We start from the raw sequence: 14249 nt of genomic DNA, 5'->3' as shown, positions 1-14249 counted from the left end.
GGATTTTAGAATTCAGCAAAGGAGGAACAAGAAATTGATAAAGAAAGGGAAAATAGAATGAGATTAAACTAGCGAGACACACAAAAATAGGCAGTATTGTAGGCAGTGTAGGTGAAAGCATAACATTACAAAGGGATATTGATAGAATAAGTGAATGGGCAAAACTGTGGCAAATGGATTTCATGTAGGCAAATGTGAGGTCATCCACTTTGGACCTAAAAAGGATAGAACAGAGTACTTTCTAAATGGTGAAAGGCTAAAAACAGTGGATGTTCAAAGAGACTTGGGGGTCCGGTTACATGAACAGGTACAGAAAATAATCAAAAAGTCTAATGGGATGCTGGTCTTTATATCTGTAAGACTAGAATACAAGGGGGTAGAAGTTATGCTGCAGCTGTACAAAACCCTGGTTAGACCACACCTGGAGTACTGTGAGCAGTTCTGGGCACCACACCTTAGGAAGGATATATTGGCCTTGGAGGGAGTGCAGCGTAGGTTTACCAGAATGATACCTGGACTTCAAGGGTTAAATTACGAGGAGAGATTACACAAATTAGTGTTGTATTCCCTAGAATTTAGAAGGTTAAGGGGTGATCTGATTGAAGTTTTCAAGATATTAAGGGGAGCAGATAGGGTAGATAGAGAGAAACTATTTCTGCTGGTTGGGGATTCTAGGACTAGGGGGCATAGTCTAAAAATTAGAGCCAGACCTTTCAGGAGTGAAATTAGGAAACACTTCTACATGAAGGGTAGTAGAAGTTTGGAACTTTCTTCTGCAAACGGCAATTGGTGCTAAATCAATTGTTAATTTTAAATCTGAGATTGATAGCTTCTTGTTAATCAAAGGTATTAAGGGATATGGGGCAAAGGCGGGTATATAGAGTTAGATCGCAGCTCAGCCATGATCTCATTGAATGGCGGAACAGAGTCGAGGGGTCGAATGGCCTACTCCTGTTCCTATGTTCAGGAGGGTCTTAAAGAAGGAGCGGCTGTTGGAGAGGCAGAGGGGTTTAAGGAGGGAATTCCAGAGCATGGGGCCCAGGCGGCTGAAGGCATGGCCGCCAATTGATGAGCGAAGGCAGGGCTGGAGTGCACAAGAGCCCAGAGTCAGGAGAATTCATGGGGGTTGTGGGTCCGGATGAGGTTACAGAGATAGGGAGAATTGGGGCAGTGAATGGGTTTAAACACAAGGTTAAGAATGTTAAAACTCGAGGCACTGGGGGACTGGGAGCCAATGCAGATCAGGAAAGGGTTGATGGGTGACTGGAACTTGGTGCGAGACAGGATACTGGCAGCAGAACTTTGGATGAGCTGAGGATGGTTGGCCTGCCAGGAAAAGTACTGGAATAGTCGAGAGTGGAGTCATCTTTACAGATCTGTTTCTTAATGCTCTCAGTTTATGGAACAAAGTTGCAATCCAAATTTAATGCTAATTATATGTCACAAATGCTACAAGATTAAATAGTTCTGCTTTCAGTTTGTAACCTTTAATAGAAGTCGGTATAGCAATGGGCAGCAGACCAAATGGTTATATAAAGTCTGCAATTGGCAGCAATTCATACTTATATAAGTTTGGTGCATCTCAAGTTCTAATTACCATTCATTTTCAGCACGGGGCCCTCCCAGCGTTTACTGACGAACTCAAGTTACAAGCTGATCTCCCTCTTACCATGCAGAAGTCTAACGCTAACAGAGAACCAAGTCCTGAGATTGTATCTTGGTAATTTATTCACGGAGCAAAGATCTTCAGTTCTTTTAACCCTGGAGAAATCAAATTAAAACCCACAGGCTTTGGGGTCTCAGCCTACAAAGTCCTCATGTCTTACCCAGCCCCGCCCCGCTGCAGTGTGCTCCATTTCCGGTTGTTCTTTTAGGCTAGGCTCGCCTTCTTGAATTTGGCAGGACTGGCGGCTTGCAAAGGTCTGTTTCCAAGTCTCTGATCTCACTGGGAATAAGTCCGAAACCCGTCAATCATGGAACAATACGAAGAACGGTAGCGTAGTGGTTATAGAAACATAGAAGATAGGAGCAGGAGTAGGCCATTCGGCCCTTCGAGCCTGCTCCGCCATTCAACGAGATCATGGCTGATCATCCAAACCCTAGCACCCGGTCCCTACACCGACAGCCATCCCACCCAAGCCCTATCCCCGTAACCCCACGTATTTAATCCCCCCTAACACTAAGGGTCAATTTTTTATCATGGCCAATCAACCTAACCCGCACATCTTTGGACTGTGGGAGGAAACCGGAGCACCCGGAGGAAACCCACGCAAACACGGGGAGAATGTGCAAACTGCACACAGACAGTCACCCGAGGCCGGATTTGAACCCGGGTCCCTGGCGCTGTGAGGCAACAGTGCTAACCACTATGCCACCGTGCTGCCCTTATGTTACTGGACTAGTAATCCAGAGGCCTAGACTAATGAGCCGGAGACGCAAGTTCAAATCCCACCACGGCAGCTGGGAAATTTAAATTCAATTAAATAAATCTGGAATTAAAAAGCTAGCGTCAGGAATGGTGACCCATGAAACTATCAGATTGGCGTAAAAACCCATCTGGTTCACCAACACCCTTTAGGGAAGGAAATCTACCGTCCTTACCCGGTCTGGCCTATATGTGACTCTAGACCCACAGCAATGTGGTTGACTCTTAACTGTCCTCTGAAATGGCCTAGCAAGCCACTCAGTTGTATAAGATGGCTCACCACCACCTTCTCGAGGGATGGGCAATAAATGCCGGCCGTGCTGGCAACGTCCACATTCCCGTGAATGAATATAAAAAAAGTCCTTCCAGATCACCATCAAATCCGCTGGCATAAGAAATAGAACCAGATTTTTTTAATTATTTAAAAAAACAGGTATATTTGTTCTTGAGATCTGGGTGACTGAGAAAGCAACATTAATTGTCCTGAGGACATGGTGTGGGAATGGCCAGATCAGATTGGGGTCCCTGAAGGACATTAGTGAATCAATTGGGGTTTTACGACAATCCGACAGCTTTAATGGCAATTTTCTGCTGCTAGCCCAGAAATTAGCAGTTTACTGAATTCAATTTCACCACTTGCCATGGTGAGATTGAAACTCCTAGGGGTGAAAATTGGGTAGCGCCCCGAAAAAGTTAGTGCCCCCATGGCCGATTTTCCCAGGTAGTGCCCCGAGGGGGAGGGGGGGGCGCTACTGGAAGCGCCCCGCGTCCCTCTTGGGGCACTGCGAGCCAATATCGTGCCGCGGTACTGCAGGCCTTCCTCCCCTTATTAAAGGGGAGGGGCCTGGCGCAGTGCGTCCCGGCGCCCAGCTGGGCCACCAGGGTTCGGGAGTGCCAGCAAATGAGCCCGGCACTCACGGAGAGCAACCGGCACCCTGCGGAAGGGGGGGGACTTCACGGGGGCCAGGGACAGCCACAGGGGCAGGTGCTGGCAGGCGGCCAGCAACATTAAACCACCTCCCCTTTAACTAGTGCCGCCCTGGCCGCAGGTAGGCCCCCTGACCCCGGCGGACATAGCGTCCGGCGGTAAGTCGGGGGGGCGCCATCCAATATTACAGCCGGGGCGCTGCGCATGGCGGTGTCATCGCCAGTGGCGCAGCGCAGCGCTAATGGTTAGTGCCGCCACTAACCTCCCGCTGAATTTCTCAGAAAGCGTTAGCGGCGCCGCACCCAGGCGCTAGTTGATTTGCACCCCGTTAGCGCCCTCTTAGAGCACTAACAGGAGGCGCAAATCAACCGAATTTAGCCCCTCATAGATTTATATTAGATTCTGAGGGAGATTGACAGGATAGATGCTGAGAGGCTGTTTCCCCTGAGTGGAGGGTCTAGAACTAGGGGGCTAAGTCTCAGGATAAGGGGTCGGCCATTTAAGACTGAGAAGAGGAGGAATTTTTTCACTCAGTGGGTTGTGAATCTTTGGAATTCTCTGCCCCAGAGGGCTGTGGAATTCTCTGCCCCAGAGGGCTGTGGGTGCTGAATCGTTGAGTATATTCAAGGCCGAGATGGATAGATTTTGACTCCAGAGGAATCAAGGAATATGGGGATCAGGCGGGAAGGTGGAGTTGAAGTCGAAGATCAGCCATGATCTTATTGAATGACAGAGTAGGCTCGAGGGGCCGTATGGCCGACTCCTGCTCCTAATTCTTATGTCCTGCTAGGCCAGTACCAGAACCTGTGCTGTGCTACCACACCCATGGAGCTGCAAAGACATTGCCTCGCGATAAATTAGCCTCTACTTTGAAACCTACAGAGAATAAATATGATATAATACATTAACTGAGTAGGGAGGAGGATTTTACAAAAGAAACTAAAAGCACTCCCAGGCAGGGATAGATTAAATTCTTAATTTTAAAAATCGGGAACGAGGAAGATTGGGAGCTGCTGAGTCTTGGAGTGCCCCGTCACAACTTGGAGCTCACGTGGCTCTGTAAAAACGTTCGGCAGAGACACTGCATCCCTTTCGTCCATCATTCCGTCCTCACTGGCCTACACCAGATCCCGGTTCCCCAGTGCTTTAAATTCAAAATCCTTGTCCTCCTGCATAAATGCCTCCATGGCTTTGCACCACCCCACAGCTCTAATCTTCTTCAGAACGATATTCCCTGCCAAATGCTCGATTCCTATGACTGTGATCTTCCGTGCCTGTCCTCCTTGCCTTTCACCCCACTATTGTTGCAGAGCCTGTAGCCACCTCGGTCCTACTCCCTGGAACTCCCGCCTGCGGTGCCTTGCAGGTGGTGCAAAGGGTTTGGGGAGTCAGGAAGTGAGCTACTCGTCACAGAACACCCAGCCCCTGACCTGCATACATAGGCACGACATATATGTAGCTAGTCCCGTTGCGTTTCTGGTCAATGTGGACCACACCCACGCCCCCAGCCAGGATGCTGATGCTAGGTTCTCCGCAATGGTAATACCATTGAATGCCAAGAAGAGGTGGCTGACATGAATCTTGTCATTCATGTGAAAATGACTTATGTAATAATACTGGGTGGCCTGCTGGTGGCGCTGTCCAGGGAGAGTATAAATACTCGGGCATGGGCCCAGCTTGTGCAGGACATTCTTTAACAGGAACTAATGAAGGACAAAACTAGATCTCCATGTTGTAAAACAGTTGATTAAAGCCTTGTTTAAAACTCAGACCAAGTGCCGAGTAGTTTTCTTATGTCAGTGGTTATGCTCTCTCTTGTAGGAGATGGTCATTATCTGAGGCGTAAATTTTACTTTTCACTTACAGGCCCAAGCCTAGATATTGTCCAGGTCCTGCTGCGTGTGGACACGGACTGCTTCATTATCTGAGGAATTGCCAATAGAGCTGAACACTCTGCAGTCATCAGCGAACATCCCCACTTCTGACCTTATGACGGAGGGAAGGTCATTGATGAAGCATCTGAAGATAGCTGGATGCTGCCGTGAGGAACTCCTGCAGCAATGTCGTGGGGCTGAGATGACTGGCCTCCAACAACCATCTTCCTTTGTGGCAGGCATGGATTCAGCTACAGGAGAGTTTTCTCCTGATCCCCATTGACTTCAGTTTAACTAGGGCTCCTTGGTGCCACACTCAGTCGAACACTGCCTTGTTGTCAAGGGCAGTCGTTTTTACCTCACCTCTGCCCAATAGCTGTTCACTTGTCCTAAATGAGTAACACTGCTTAAAAACTCTTAAAGCCAACTTTGAGATAAAGGGTACTTTGCAACGTGCACCCCGCACACAGCTCTGTCCTCCCCATTCAAATCTTTTGCTTTATGTTTTCTTCTGTTTGTTTCTTTCCAGCCGTTAATGTTGTCTTTTTACTATCTTGTTTTCAGCTATTTGTTTTTACTCTATCCCAATGTTGCCTTTCAATCTCTGTGCAGCCAGTTCCTCCTCTTTCACCTGCTACTTAGAACAACAAATGAGCAGATGTGCATAGTGTCGAATTTCAAAATTAGGCAATGAGCACGAGAGGTAAGCTGATGGAGTGGTTCGCACCCCTGGGGTCTCCCCATCTTTTGTTCACCCCATTCCCGGGCCATGGGAGCCTTCTCTACTATGCCAGATTTTCCATGCTGCCTCCCCCCCACCCCCCCGCCCCCCACTATTCTTCTGTAACCACTTACACCTCCCCTGGGCCCAACTTCTGCGTCTTTACTTTTCTCATTATCGCCTCCTTTTGCCTTGCACCATCATCAATCCTGCCGTCCACTCTATCACAGACCTCTCCCCCTTTTGTAACTTTCCCACCCCCTTTTCCTTGGCTCTGTACTTGCTGAAAAACTGTTCATCTCGAACATCTCCCAGTTCTGACTGACCTGAAACGCTAACTCTGTTTCTCTCTCCACAGATGCTGCCTGACCTCCTGAGTGTTTTCCTGTTTTTATTTCAGGAAAGTTCAGCTGTTTCTTCTGCAAAATCACCGTTTTGCTTTTCTCGTCTCCACACACACTTTTGTTACCCATCTCCTAAGAACACTGTGCACTATTTTTTAAAATATTCGTTCATGGGATGTGGGATTTATTGCCCATCCCTAGTTGCCCTGGAGAAGATGGTGGTGAGCTGCCTTCCTGAACCGCTGCAGTCCGTGTGGTGAAGGTACTCTAGAGTGTTGTTAGGGAGGGAGTTCCAGGATTTTGACCCAGCGACGATGAAGGAACGGCGATATGCTTTCAAGTCAGGATGGTGTGTGGCTTGGAGGGGAACTTGGAGGTGGTGGTGTTCCCATGCAACTGCTGCCTTTGTCCTTCTAGGTGGTAGAGGTTGTGGGAGGTGCTGCCGAAGAAGCCTTGGCGAGTTGCTGCAGTGCATCTTGTAGATGGTACACACTGCAGCCACGGTACACCAGTGGTGGAGGGAGTGAATGTTTAAGGTGGTGGATGGGGTGCCAATCAAGCGGGCTGCTTTGTCCTGGATGGTGTCGAGCTTCTTGAGTGTTGTTGCAGCTGCTCTCATCCAGGCAAGTGGAGAGTATTCCATCACACTCCTGACTTGTGCCTTGTAGATGGTGGAAAGGCTTTGGGGAGTCAGGAGGTGAGACACTCGCCGCAAAATACCCAGCCTCTGACCTGCTCTTGTTGCCACAGTATTTATGTGGCTGGTCCAGTTAAGGTTCTGGTCAATGGTTACCCCCAGGATGTTGATGGTGGGGGATTCGGCGATGGTAATGCCACTGAATGTCAAGGGGCGGTAGTTAGACTCTCGCTTGTTGGAGATAGTCATTGCCTGGCACTTGTGTGGCGTGAATGTTACTTGCTACTTATCAGCCCAAGCCTGAACATCGTCCAGGTCTTGCTGCATGTGGGCATGGACTGCTTCATTATCTGAGGAGTTGTGAACGGCACTGAACACGCTGCAGTCATCAGCGAACATCCCCACTTCTGACCTTATGATGGAGGAAAGGTCATTGATAAAGGCAGAAACCCTCATCACATTTAAAAAGTCTTGGATGTGCACTTGAAGAGCTGTAACCTACAGGGCTACGGACCAAGTGCTGGAAGGTGGGATTAGGCCGGGTAGTTCTTTTCCAACTGGCACAGACACGATGGGCCGAATGGCCTCCTTCTGTGTCGCAATTTTTCTATGATTCCATGACACCTTCCATCACTTTGCTGATGATTGAGAATAGACTGCTGGGGCGGTAATTGGCCGGGTTGGATTTGTCCTGCTTTTTGTGGGCAGGACATACTTGGGCAGTTTTCCACTTTGTTGGATAGATGCCGGTGTTATAGCTGTACTGGAACAGCTTGACTAGAGGCGCGGCTAGTTCTGGAGCACAAGTCTTCAGCACGACAGCCAGGCTGTTGTCGGAACCCATAGCCTTTGCTGTATCCAGTGCGCTCAGCCATTTCTTGATATCACGTGGAGTGAATCGAATTGGCTGAAGACTGGCTTCTGTGGTGGTGGGGACCTCAGGAGGAGGCCGATATGGATCATCCACTCGGCACTTCTGGCTGAAGATGGTTGCAAATGCTTCAGCTTTGTCTTTTGTACTCACATGCTGGGCTCCACCATCATTGAGGGTGGATATATTCATGGAGCCTCCTCCTCCCCCCATTAGGTGTTTAACGGTCCACCACCATTCACGATTGGATGCGGCAGGACTGCAGAGCTTTGATCTGATCCGTTGATTGTGGGATCGCTTAGCCCTGTCTATAGCATGCTGCTTCCGCTTTTTAGAATACATGTAGTCCTGTGTTGCAGCTTCCCCAGGTTGGCACTGCATTTTTAGGTACGCCTGGTGCTGCTCCTGGCATGCTCTTCTATACTCCTTATTGAACCAGGGTCGGTCCCCTGGCTTGATGGTAATGGTAGAATGAGGGATATGCCGGGCCATGAGGTTACTGATTGTGGTGGAATACAATTCTGCTGCTGTTGATAGCCCACACCACTTCACAATGCCCAGTTTTGAGCTGCTAGATCTGTTCTGAATCTATCCCATTTAGCACGGTGGTAGTGCCACACAACACGATGGAGGGTGTCCTCAGTGTGAAGAAGTGACTTCGTCTCCACAATGACTGAGCGGTAGTCACTGCTACCACTTCTGTCATGGACAGATGCATCTGCGACAGGTAGATTGGTGAGGACGAGGTCAAGTAGGTTTTTCCTTCATGTTGGTTCTCTCACCACCTGTCGCAGGCCCAGACTGGCAGCTATGTCCTTCAGGACTCGGCCAGCTCTGTCAGTAGTGGTGAAACCGAGCCACTCGTGGTGATGGACGTTGAAGTCCCCCACCCAGAGTACATTCTGTGCCCTTGCTACTCTTAGTGCTTCTTCCAAGTGGTGTTCAACATGGAGGAGTACTGATTCATCAGCTGAGGGAGGGCGGTAGGTGGTAATCAGCAGGAGGTTTCCTTGCCCATGCTTGACCTGAAGCCATGAGACTTCATGGAGTCCGGAGTCAATGTTGAGGACTCCCAGGGCCACTCCTTCCCAACTGTGCCACCACATCTGGTGGGACTGTCCTGCCAGTGGGACAGGACATACCCAGGGATGGTGATGGAGGAGTTTGGGACATTGGCTGAAAGGTATTCTGTGAGTATGACTATGTCAGGCTGTTGCTTGACTAGTCTGTGGGACAGCTCTCCCAATTTTGGCACAATTTATTCTTATTGTTTTTCATAGTGGTTTTTTACAACTGAGTGACTTGCTAGGCCATTTCAGAGGACAGTTAAGTCAACCACATTGCTGTGGGTCTGGAGTCACATATAGGCCAGACCGGGTTAAGGACGGCAGATTTCCTTCCCTAAAGGAACCAGATGGATTTTTACGACAATCCGGTAGTTTCATGGTCACCATTACTGATACTAGCTTTTTTATTCCAGATTTATTTAATTTATACTGGATTTAAATTCCCCAGCTGCCGTGGTGGGATTTGAACTCGCATCATTAGTCCAGGCCTCTGGATTACTCGTCCAATAACATAGCCACTATGCTACCGTTCCCATTCCCTATCTTGAGGTTCCGCAGCGTGTTAAGACAAAATTAACCTATCAAATATATAGATATCTTGCAGCTCTTACGACGAATCAATTTCATGAAGTACTACAGGATCAAACTACAGCATCAATGTTTTATAATAGCCAGCTCCAACACTTCTTCCAGGCATCCTGCCAAGGACATGCTGTTATACAAAGTGCTGCTGCAGTCAGCACCACCAATTGTAGAATGTCACACTTTCTGAAATGTTTCAGCTGCGGCATCGAAAGCCTGTAGAAATGGCAGTGCTCCTGCCCAAATATCAGTCACCGAGGAGGCTCATGCCATTGCCTCACGTCAGCTGGCCCAGAGGATACCAAAAAGAGTTCAGTAAAATTCGAGCGCTGCAAGTACTCACTTCAAAACCATGGGCGTCACCATTCGACAGTTTTAATTGCATCAGTATAGAGGGCTGCAGGGCACGGGTCAAAGAACTGCAAACAGAAAATCAGTGTAAGTGCCAAAGTAAAAGAGGAACAATTAGTTTGCCACCTACCGTATCTGGTATATAAAATATAAAGACTTGATAGAAAGACCTGCATTTCTGTAGTGCCTTTCGCAACCTCAGAATGTCCCAAAGTGCTTCACAGCCAATGAAGTACTTTTTGGAGTGTGGTCACTGATGTAATGTAGGAAATGCAGCAGCCAATTTGCACACAGCAAGGTCCCACAAACAGCAATGTGATAATGACCAGACAATCTGTTGCTTTTTTTAAAAAAAATTTTATTAAAGTGCTACCCACAACCAAAAATCAGCAATTCTTTTCCCCCAAAAGCCGGTAGATGCTGGGGATCAATCGGAGCTTTCAAGATTGATAGTGATAGATTTTGTTGGACAAGAGCATCAAGGGATAAGGAGTAAATGGAAGTGAAGTGCAGATTAGCCATGATCTGATTGAGTGGCGGAGCAGGGCTCAAGGGACTGAATGGCCTCCTCCTGTTCCCAACACATCACTGTAGAGCATTGACAGGTTGAGTAGTCGTCCCATTAACTAGCCCTTTAGCCTTTACACCAATTTTGTTGCTGCAGTTTTTAATATCACATTATAAATTCACTATTATGACATAAGTGGGTTTAAGTTACATATAAATTACAAATGGCAGATTTTTTTGGTAACTCAAGAATAATTTAGAATCATGCAGAAATGTATTACAGGATAGTAAATTCCAATTCTCAACATTACTGTTTTACTCTTTAAGATGACATGTTCTTCAGGGTAAATTCTTCCGTAACTTTTTGGTTTACAAATACAAAATAAATCATGTTGAAAGATATCACTTGCAGCCGACATTAAAGCAATCAGTCTTTGTTTAGTTGCTTTTCAAAAACAATTTTTCAAATGCTTCATGAAGTGGATGACTCTAAGCAAGTTTACAGTGACTTGCTAGCTGATCAAGGCAGAGATAAATCAAATAGATCAGTCCTAATACAGTTTAACATTACACAATTTCAGTAACAGTGACTACACTTCACAAGTACTTCATTAGGTGCAAAGCACTTGGAGATGTCCTGAGGTCGTGAAAGACCAGCTATAAATGCATGTTCTTTCTTTAACAGTACAGCGAAGCAGGGTCACTTCATTTGATTCAACAAAAATGAGGAAAATTCTACAACTGTAAAAGCAATGTGCACATTGCAAATCCACACAGGTTTTACAAACAGTGAACAAAGGAGTATGACATATGCAGCAGTATAAGTCATGACAGGTCATATGCTTTTCCCCCACAGGGGGGCATGTAGCCTCTCCGCCCGCCCGCGCCCGCACCCCCCCCCCCCCGGCCGCCCCCCCGCACCCCCCCCCCCCCCAACCCCCCTCCAAATCAAGTGGCAGAAAAATTAAAAACCCAAACAATTTCAAGTGTTATTTTACCTGGAAGAAATAGCCACATCAACTCGCCACCTGAAATCTTGAAGACTTGGCAATCGGTTCCCTTGTTGCAAGGCTGCAGCCTCCAATACTGACCGTCTTAAATCAAAACAAACAGTATTGTACTACAAACGTTTTTAAATGGTTAAATGACAAAGTTCACAAAACTAGGTTTAACTCCAGTGCATTTCTGCCCCAACTTTCTTCCCTGCTTGAGCCTAGACACTGAGCGTTGGGAGAATTACATAGAAACTACAACACAGAAACAGCCCATCTGTGTTCATCTTTATCTTCTACATGAGCACTAGTCCTATTCCCATGTATCTGACCCATTCCCATATCTCTTTATTCCCCTTTTCTTCAACCACCTATCCTTAAATGTTGACACGGATTTTGCTTCAATCACTAACTCCGGTAGTGATTCCACAGCCTCGCAATCCCCTGCAAGAGTTTCTCCTGTTCTCGGTCCTAAAGTTCTTGCATTTGATCTTCGATCTATATCCCCTTCTGCTAGACCCCTCAATCACTGGAAAGAGTCTGTTTCTATCTGGTCCATCCCATCCCTTCAGAATTTTGAACACCTCCATCAAATCACCGCTTCATCTCCATTCCAATAAAAGCAGCCCCAATTTTTTTTAACCAGTCTTTCTTCCTACAGTGAAACCTGTATAAACAGACACTCCCAAAAAAAGACATCTGCAAAAATCAGACACTTACTGAGAGACCCAAAGAACTTCCATGGTAAAATATACAAGAGACACTCTGGGCAGGATTTTCATTGGGCCGTGGAGTCGGGATTGGAGGCGTGTGGGGGGTTAAAATCTCGAAATCGGGGAGCACGAGCCCATCCCGCCTCCATGCCAGTTTCAAAGGAGGCGGGTACCTGCCCCGCACTGGGACCCGCCTCTCTGAGGCGGGAAGGGGATTAGTGCCAATTAGCTGCCTGTTAACAGGTAGTTAACAGGCAGTTTTTAGCCTAATCCCTATTTTCATTGGTGAAGTGTGGTTTCCCGACGGCTCCAAACCACGCCAAGTTAGCGAGGCGGACCGTCGGGCTGAAGGGGTCGAGATGTCCGGTGTTCAGGTGAGTGATGGGTGCATGAGTGCAGAGGTAAGTGTGTTTGGTGTGTGTAAAGTGTTTAAAGAAGTTTTACTTACCTTTACAGCCTTCCTTCCTTCAGGTCTCGGGAGTCCCTCATCTCACCGGCACAGAAAGCAGAATGGCCACGATCTGTCAAAAATTGCAGCATACAGCTTTCTGTTCTGGAGAGATCTCTAAATCAACCTGAGAGGAAGGAATTAACTTGGAGTACAGATTGTCAGTGTTTGACAGCTTCAAACAGCTGTCAAACACTGATATTTCATCTGTCAAAAGCTCTTGACAGATGACATGTCAATCTGTGACGTCACCTGTTGCCGGGTGGCCCTTAATTGGCCTGCTGAGCCTGCTGGGCGGGCTCAACAAGGTCAATCAAGTGAAAATCGCGTGGGTTGGCTACAACTCGATGGAGGCGGGACTACAACCCCGAAAGTTGTAGTCCCGCCTCCTCAATGAAAATCCAGCCCTCTGAATCCACGGACGCTCGCAAATTACGAACTATGGGCAGCCTTCAATGCACCGAGCCCTTTTACAACTTAGAACACGGGATACACAGCTCAGCGCAAGGCGGCAGTGGGTATTGTGAAAGAAACGGCTTTTGTGGAAAGGTGAGCTCTTTACCCAGCATCCATAGTGGCAGGGAAACCGCTCTATCTCTGGGACTGAACGCTGGCACGCCTCTGTCCCCGGGATAGAGCGGTTTCTCTGCCACTATGGATGCTGGGTAAAGATCCCCCCCATTCTACTGAAAATCTTTACAGTACGTACAATGACCATTTTGAAAAGAAGGGCAACTGCAAGAAAAAAAAAGACAGCTGATGCCAGTCCCTCGGGTATTCATAATTTATAGGTTTCACTGTATTTGTATTTATTCACACCAGACAGCATCCAAGTGAACCTGCATTGGACTCTCTTTATTGCCTCAAAAGCCTTCCTCGTGTGGAGATTATTCAACAGTGGCGAGTGTCACCGCTGAGCCAGTTAATACCCTCATCTGGTGTCACACACGGGCTTCCCAGGAGGGGGCATTGGACAGTCATCAACACCTGGCATTTTTCCTCTCCATTGGGGTTGCAAGAAATCGTGAATTGGAAGAAATAACTTGAAGTCTCTTCAGGCTGGTGTTAGAATAACTGGAGAGACGCTTAGAATTGGCTGATGTTCTTGGTTCCCTGCGGATGTTCTAACATTCTGCACCATGGCGGTGACCTTGTTTCCAGACTAGCTGTCTGCGTGCTAGAAAGGTTGTTGACTGCGTCTTTAATAATCTACCCTAGGCCCACCCCTAAAAAGAGAGTAAAAGAGATATCTAAAGAGCTTTTAGCACAGACGGTGAAGGGAAGGGCTGTTCGTACACGCCAGCTGTCTGTCCGATCAGGACCGATACCAGCTGCCTGTCATGGTCATATGTCGACTATGTCTATCATGATTGAGTGTTGTCATTAACTTAAACTGCCGCTGCTTAATAAAATGCCTTACAACTCCTAAGATCCTCTGGGTAATCTGTGTGTGGCCTGCGATCCAAAATCTTAGTGGTGTCAGAATACATTGCCACCAGCACCATCCTGGATAAGATTAGCTAACCTAGCATTGATTAGTCTGTTAGGCTATTTATCACACCATGGGTATTTACCCACTAACTCACTGGGCAAACTGCATGCAGTCTTAACCACATAACTCCCAACTAATCTTTTATGCATCTACATATACACCTAGTACAGAAATGCTTAGTTCAAAAACTGCTATATTTGCAATCAAACTCCATTTAATTCTAACGTTAGCCCATTTATCCTGCTTTAACATATTAGCATCAATAGTGAGATTGGAGGTGGTGTACAATTAAACTGT

General features: G+C 47.3%; 1 protein-coding gene across 2 annotated transcripts in view; it reads right to left on the bottom strand.

Moving 5' to 3' along the window:
- The window catches only part of commd5 (COMM domain containing 5), a 47291-nt gene that overhangs the window by 9895 nt on the left and 23147 nt on the right, over window positions 1-14249 (bottom strand). For both annotated transcript variants that reach the window (XM_086001867.1, XM_086001876.1), the window contains exons 6-7: window positions 11306-11401; window positions 9793-9868 (exon numbers count right to left, since the gene is read on the bottom strand). In XM_086001867.1, coding sequence (XP_085857993.1) covers window positions 9793-9868; window positions 11306-11401 — 172 coding nt within the window. The remainder of the gene's footprint in view (window positions 1-9792; window positions 9869-11305; window positions 11402-14249) is intronic.

This window comes from Somniosus microcephalus, chromosome 1, assembly GCF_052327205.1.
Source record: "Somniosus microcephalus isolate GS21.2 chromosome 1, FLI_Smic_1.0, whole genome shotgun sequence".
Taxonomy (NCBI): Eukaryota; Metazoa; Chordata; class Chondrichthyes; order Squaliformes; family Somniosidae; genus Somniosus; species Somniosus microcephalus.
The sequence above is the reverse complement of the archived record's forward strand: the minus strand, read 5'-3'. Positions and strand labels throughout refer to the sequence as shown.